Source organism: Anomaloglossus baeobatrachus, chromosome 3 (genome assembly GCF_048569485.1).
Source record: "Anomaloglossus baeobatrachus isolate aAnoBae1 chromosome 3, aAnoBae1.hap1, whole genome shotgun sequence".
NCBI classification, from domain to species: Eukaryota; Metazoa; Chordata; class Amphibia; order Anura; family Aromobatidae; genus Anomaloglossus; species Anomaloglossus baeobatrachus.
Window position 1 is genome coordinate 48,949,359 of NC_134355.1, and position 7,500 is coordinate 48,956,858.

Genomic DNA, 7,500 nt, shown 5'->3' on the forward strand with positions numbered 1-7,500 from the left:
GGCCCCCTGCCACTGTGAGTAGGTCCCCCTGGCAGCCCAGGACCCCGGCATTTGACCGGGTTTGCCGGGTGCTGACGGCGGCCCTGCTGTCCAGGCCGATTTCATGAGTTTTATTTATTTTAAATTTTGTGGAAGCAGAAAAGCAGCAATGTCAAACTTCCTTTTTGTTTATTTTCAAGGATTTCTTCTTATTACTTTTAACACATTCAAGTTATTTCTGTGACCATCGTGGGTTTTTCTTTCATTGTATGAGGGGCAACAATTTTGATCACGTGTGTATGTATAATAACAAAATATATATATATATATATAATCTAAAAATATATATAATAAAATTAAAGTATAAACATTTTTTTACTATTTTTTTATATTCGTGTTATATATAATCTCACATACATACACACAAATAGTAAAAAAATATTTTAGATTTTAATTTTTTTAATTGTCATTTTATATAATTTTATATCAGTTTTATTATATATATATATATATATATATATATATATATATATATATATATATATATATATATATATATATATATATATATATATATATATATTATAATTTTTAATAAATGGCACCTACATACGTTACACAAAATAACAAATGTGTTTTGTCTTTGATCTCGCACAGTCCTGGCTCCCGTCCCGCTCCCCCAAACACTGGCTCTCACTTTCTATTAATTTCACATCTGGTTGTCTAGTTCAGGCCAAAAAGATAAAGCGGCCATTTTTCCAGACTGTTTACCCCATGGTAATTGACACATGATGTGACACTGGCAGACGGGTGCATTGTGCCTTGTGGAGGAAGCATGCCATTCAGGTGATTTATCCCTTGTTTGGCAGGAGCTGTTTGGTTTGGAACCTAAATCGATTTTTTTTTTTTTTTTTTTTTTTTTTTTCTTTCCTCCCCTTGGTTGAACAAAAGTCTTTGTAGTGACAGTGTGAGAGCAGATCACAGAGCGGCGGTGTATCGAGAAGGCTGTAATGATTAAATCATCCATAGTCTGCTGAGATTAGATTTAGGAATTATTAATGCTCCCAATATTTACCATTTTATTAGGGGATCTCCACAAGCAATCCCAACGTTTGATGTGAAACCTAATCCCTTGTCCATCTGTTTTTGCTTCGTTTATTTTATTTTTTTTTTATTGTGTTCAGGGATCTCATTAATGCCCTAAAATTATAATCCAGATTAAATGTTGAAGGCGTGGCCAAACAAAGGGGTGGAGCCTATATTTGATTTGAGTATTGAGTCATTTTTGTGGCTCTCAGAATTTGCTATCTAAAAAGTTCCTTTCTTTTTCCCCCTCCCCATTTTTCTCTCACCCTCTAGGGGCCCCCACCCATTCTATGCCTTGTATACCCAATGGCGGTGCTGGAACCAGAAAGCCTGGGCACACTGGATCAGTTGCGAAAAAAGATACAGTGGCATCAGCAGCTAAAAGGTAAGGAGGGGGGGTGATTTAGGGGCATTTTGTCACATGACTTCTGCAGATCAGCTGCAGCGTTAACATTCTGTCCAAGTGAAAGCAGCCAGCTTGTGAAGGCTGCAGCTGATCAACATCCTCCGTTTGGCTGCAGTGGTCTTGTAATGCTACCTGCTGGATGATGATGCCAGAAGACAAGCAGGGAACACGTTGCTGAGGAGCAGCACAGATTTGGGTGGTTAGTATAGGATTTTTTTATTTTTACACGGTCAGGGAACGTCATCAGGTTTTTGCCATTTAATCTGAAGACATGCTGTAGGGGTTAAAACTTAGAATTTAGAGATGTCTCTTATCGTGCTGTTTACTTGCAATGATTGTTTTAGTACTAGGAAATTAGCATTGCTCAGACTACATAAGAAGCTCACAGTCTATAGACATTGTACATACAGAGCCTGATGTATTTCATACATTTTACTTCCTCCACCTTCTTAAAGAATTTTTCTTTGGCGCTCCATTGGGAGACCCAGACGATTGGGTGTATAGCTACTGCCTCCGGAGGCCACACAAAGTATTACACTAAAAAGTGTAAGGCCCCTCCCCTTCTGCATATACACCCCCCGTGGATCACGGGCTGCTTCAGTTTTCATGCTTTGTGCGAAGGAGGTCAGACATCCACGCATAGCTCCACTGTTTTTAGTCAGCAGCAGCTGCTGACTATGTCGGATGGAAGAAAAGAGGGCCCATACTAGGGCCCCCAGCATGCTCCCTTCTCACCCCACTTTTGTCGGGTGTTTGTTAAGGTTGAGGTACCCATTGCGGGTACGGAGGCTGGAGCCCACATGCTGTTTTCCTTCCCCATCCCCCCTCGGGGCTCTGGGTGAAGTGGGATCTTACCGGTCTCCAGGCACTGAGACCGGGCTCCATCCACAGACCCGGAGATCCTGCTGGATATGGAGCTGGGTATCGTCAGGGACAGGGCCCTGCTACATTAAGGTACTCTGTGTCCCCGTACACATCGCGCACACACACACCAGCATTGCTGGGAGTGCTAGTGCGCCGGGGACAACAGCGCGGAGCGCTTGTGCTATTATTCACTGCAGCTTAGCTGAGTGAATTTATGTGTTAGAAACTGCCGCGCCGGCCGCTGCGGGGTGTTTTACACTGTGGCGCGGCTGGGACTTGTGGTGCGCCGGGGACTTCCGCGCTGGCCGTGCACATAGGACGGCCGCGCTTATTACTCGAGTCCCCGGCTTTGCGGCCTAGTTTTCGCTTCGTTCCCGCCCCCAGCCCTGCCAGTCAGGGGAGGGGCGGGACGCTGTACAGACAGTCAGCGCCGAGAGCTGGAGTCTGCTTTGCATTCTCCAGCCCCCTTCACTGGACACAGTGGGACGCCAGTTTCCCGCTCTTGTCTGGGGCACGCCCACGGCCCGCCCCTCTTCACAAGACGTCGGCAGCCATTCCTGCACGCAGTCTGGGCTGGAGAAGGGAGACAAGCGCTGGGCAACCAGTCACAGGATTCGGGCGACCACACACCCGCCTTTGGGCGGGCGGTAAGCAGCACCTGAAGTGCTGACCCCACTAATGCCATTTGTACTTTATGCCTAGATGGCTAGACTACAGCAGCAAAAAGCAAGGGTGCTAAGGCACAGGCTTTCTAGGCTGCTTGTATTGCATGTGCTGAAGTGTTCATTTGTACTTTCTGCTGGTATGCTATACATTGCACTGTACGGTCGCTATTCTTGGCTATATGCTTCTAGATGGCTAGACAACAGCAGCAAAAAAGAAAGGGTGCCATGGCACAGGCTTTCTATGCTGCTTGTACTGCACGTGATACTGTTCCACACGGCAGGTTCCACTGTCCCCATTGTGTGCAATGCTCCCCTGTAGCACTTGGTCAGCCGGGGTCTCTGCTGGAGGTGGCTAAAGGAACCACCTGTGAACCCTGTCCAGGGACAGGGACGGAGTTGCAGTTTCGGCTGATTGTCTGTGACTGTGACTAACATCTTAGAGACTTTGCAGTCCAGACGGACCATGGGCAATGTTGATACGCCCTCATTTGGAACAAATCAGTGCTCCGGGGGGGTCCCATGCATCCCAGGGCGCAGGCTCTGACACGGACGACAGTCCCAGACAGTCTAAGCGAGCTCGCTGGGAGCGGCACTCGGCTTCATCACTGGTTAGGGTCCCAGCGGGACTCTCTGTATGATGAGGCAGACGTAGCTGATCAGGACTCTGATCCTGAGACCGCTCTCAATCCGGATACTCCGGATGGTGACGCCATAGTGAATGATCTTCTAGCGTCCATCAAGGGAATGTTGGATATTTCTCCCTCAGCTCCTCCGGTGGAGGAGTCAGCTTCACAGCAGGAGAAATCCCTTTTCAGTATCTCAAGCATATATTGAGTACTTTTCTGGCCACTCTGACTTCAGAGAAGCAATCCGGAAACACCACACTTATCCAGATAAGCGTTCTCCAATCGTATTAAGGATACACGTTATCCTTTTTTCTCCCTGACGTGGTCAAGCGCTGGACCCAGTGTCCAAAGGTGGATTCCCCTATCTCCAGGCTTGCGGCTAGATCCATAGTTGCAGTGGAAGATGGGACTTCACTTAAAGATGACATTGACAGACAGATGGTCCTCTGGTTGAATTCTGTCTATGAAGCTATCGGCGTGTCGGTTGCTCCGGCATTCGCAGCCGTATGGGCATTCCAAGCTTTTTCAGCTGGTCTTGCGCACGTGGACACTGTCACATGTACATCTGTGCCGCAGATGGCGTCCTTAACCTCGCAATGTCTGCATTGCGACTTACGCTATTAATGCTGTCCTGCACTCTACGAGCCGTACGTCAGTGGCGTCCGCCAACTCCGTGTTTTTACGCAGAGCCTTGTGGTTGAGGGAATGGAAAGCAGATTCTGCTTCCAAAAAAGTGCTTAACCAGTTTGCCGTTATCTGGTGACAGACTGTTTGGTGAGCGATTGGATGAAATCATTAAACAGTCCAAGGGTAAGGACTCTTCCTTACACCAGCCCAGATCAAGCAACACCCAACAGAGGAAGGGACAGTCGAGGTTTCGGTCCTTCCCAGGCTCGGGCAGGTCCCAATTGTCCTCGTCCAAAAGGACTCAAAAAGCTCAGAGAGGCGCAGATTCCTGACAGGCTCAATCACGCCCAAGGAAGGCAGCCGGAGGAACCGCTACCAAGGCGGTTTCCTCATGACGTTCATCCCTCTCTCTCCGCATCCGCGGTCGGTGGCAGACTCTCCCGCTTTGGCGACATTTAGCTGCCACAGGTCAAAGACCGGTGGGTGAGAGACATTTTGTCTCACGTGTACAGGATAGAGTTCTGTTCTCGTCCTCCGACTAGATTTTCAGAACTTCCTCACCTCCCGACCGAGCCGATGCTCTTCTGCAGGCAGAAGGAGTGGTAATCCCTGTTCCTCCTCAGGAACAAGATACGGTTTTTACTCCAATCTGGTTGTGGTACCAAAAAACGACGGCTCTTCCGTTCCGTTTTGGACCTAAACCTGCTCAACAAGCACGTGAAAACCAGGCGGTTCCGGATGGAATCCCTCTGCTCCGTCATTGCCTCAATGTCTCAAGGAGATTTCCTAGCGTCAATAGACATCAGGATGCTTATCTCCACGTGCCGATTGCTCCAGAGCACCGGTGTTGGCTACGATTCGTTATTGAAGACGAGCATCTTCAGTTCGTAGCCCTGCCCTTCGGTCTGGCGACAGCCCCACGGCTTTTCACAAGTTCATGGCAGCAGTGGGAGTAGTCCTGCACTCTCAGGGTCACTCTGTGATCCCTTACTTGGACGATCTACTTGTCAAGGCACCCTCTCAAGAGGCATGCCAACACAGCCTGAACGTGGCGCTGGAGACTCTCCAGAGTTTCGGGTGGATCATAAACTTTTCAAAGTTAAATCTGGCACCGACCCAATCGCTGGCATATCTTGGCATGGAGCTTCACACTCTCTCAGCGATAGTGCAGCTCCCGCTGGACATACAGCGTTCACTACAGACGGGGGTGCAGTCTCTCCTTCAAGGCCAGTCACACCCCTTAAGACTCCTCATGCAGAGGCAGTCCTTTTCGCGCAGTTTCATCTGCGTCCACTTCTATAGGACATTCTTCGCCAATGGGATGGGAAGTCAACGTCCCTAGACAGGAACGTACCCCTTTCTCAGACGGGCAAGGACTCTCTTCAGAGGAGTCCAACCTTCAGATCAATGTTCTAGAAATCTGGGCAGGGTATCTTGCCCTGCAAGCCTTCCAGCAGAGGCTGGAAGGCAAACAGATCCGAATTCAGTCGGACAACTTCGCAGCGGTGGCATACATCAACCACCAAGGCGGAACACGCAGTCGGCAAGCCTCCCAGGAAGTCCGGCGGATTCTGATGGGGGTGGAAGACAGAGCATACACCATATCCGCAGTTCACATCCCGGGCGTAGAAAACTGGGAAGCAGACTTCCTCAGTCGCCAGGGCATGGACGCAGGGGAATGGTCTCTGCACCCGGACGGGTCTCAAGAAATCTGTAGCCGCTGGGGGAGGCCGGACGTCGACCTAATGGCGTCTCGGCACAACAACAAGGGCCCGATTTTCATGGCGCGGTCTCACGATCAAAGAGCTCTGGCGGCAGGCGCCTTAGTTCAGGATTGGTCGCAGTTCCAGCTACCCTATGTGTTTCCCCCTCTGACATTGTTGCCCAGAGGGCTACGCAAGATCAGCTCCGATTGCCGCCGCGCCATCCTCGTCGCCCCAGACTGGCCGAGGAGGTCGTGGTACCTGCATCTGTGGCATCTCACGGTCGACCAACCGTGGGCACTACCAGACCGGCCAGACTTACTGTCCCAAGGGCCGTTTTTTCCATCTGAATTCTACAGCCCTGAACCTGACTGGTGGCCATTGAGTCCTGGATCCTAGCGTCTTCAGGATTATCTCAAGACGTCATTGTCACCATGAGACGGGCTAGGAAGCCGACGTCTGCCGAGATCCACCACAAGACGTGGAAGATATTCTTATCTTAGTGCTCTGCACAGGGAGTGTCTCCCTGGACATTTGCATTGCCTACTTTTCCTTCCTTCCTGCAATCTGGTTTGGGAAAAGGTTTGTCGCTCGGCTCCCTTAACGGACGAGTCCCAGCGCTGTCTGTATTCTTTCAGAAGCGCATAGGGCGACTTCCTCAGGTACGCACGTTCCTGCAGGGGGTTTGTCACATTGTCCCTCCGTACAAGAGGCCGTTAGACCCATGGGATCTGAACAGGGTACTAATTGCTCTCCAGGAGCCGCCCTTTGAGCCTCTGAGGGATGTTTCACTTTCTCGACTTTCACAGAAAGTGGCCTTTTTGGTAGCGGTCACGTCTCTTCAGAGAGTGTCCGAGCTCGCAGCGCGGTCATCCAAAGCTCCCTTCCTGGTTTTTCACCAGGACAAGGTAGTGCTGCGCCTGATTCCGGGGTTTCTCCCTAAGGTGGTATCCCCCTTTTCATCTCAGTCAGGATATCTCCTTACCTTCTTTTTGTCCTTATCCAGTTCATCGATATGAATTGGATTTGTATTTGTTGGATCTGATGAGAGCGCTCAGAATCTACATTTCCCGCACGGCGCCCCTGCGCCGCTCGGATGCACCCGATGTACTTGTCGCTGGTCAGCGCAAAGGGTCGCAGGCTTCCAAATCCACCCTGGCTCGATGGATCAAGGAACCAATTCTTGAAGCCTACCGTTCTGCTGGGCTTCCGGTTCCATCAGGGCTGAAGGCCCATTCTACCAGAGCCGTGGGTGCGTCCTGGACATTACGGCACCAGGCTACGGCTCAGCAGGTGTGCCAGGCGGCTACCTGGGCGAGTCTGCACACCTTCACCAAGCGTTATCAGGTGCATGCCTACGCTTAGGCGGATGCCAGCCTAAGTAGAAGAGTCCTGCAGGCGGCGGTTGCCTCCATGTAGGGAAGGGCTGTTTTTACAGTCCAAACTTGAGGTATTAATTTACCCACCCAGGGACTGCTTTTGGACGTCCCAATCGTCTGGGTCTCCCAATGGAGCGCCGAAGAAGAAGGGAATTTTGTTACTTA

The 7,500-nt window shown here is 50.0% G+C and overlaps 1 protein-coding gene across 1 annotated transcript in view; it reads left to right on the forward strand.

Moving 5' to 3' along the window:
- EML4 (EMAP like 4) overlaps positions 1–7,500 on the forward strand; it is a 214,613-nt gene that overhangs the window by 107,184 nt on the left and 99,929 nt on the right. Inside the window, 1 exon segment of the mRNA XM_075339185.1 lies at positions 1,339–1,450. Within this exon segment, the coding sequence (XP_075195300.1) occupies positions 1,339–1,450 (112 nt within the window).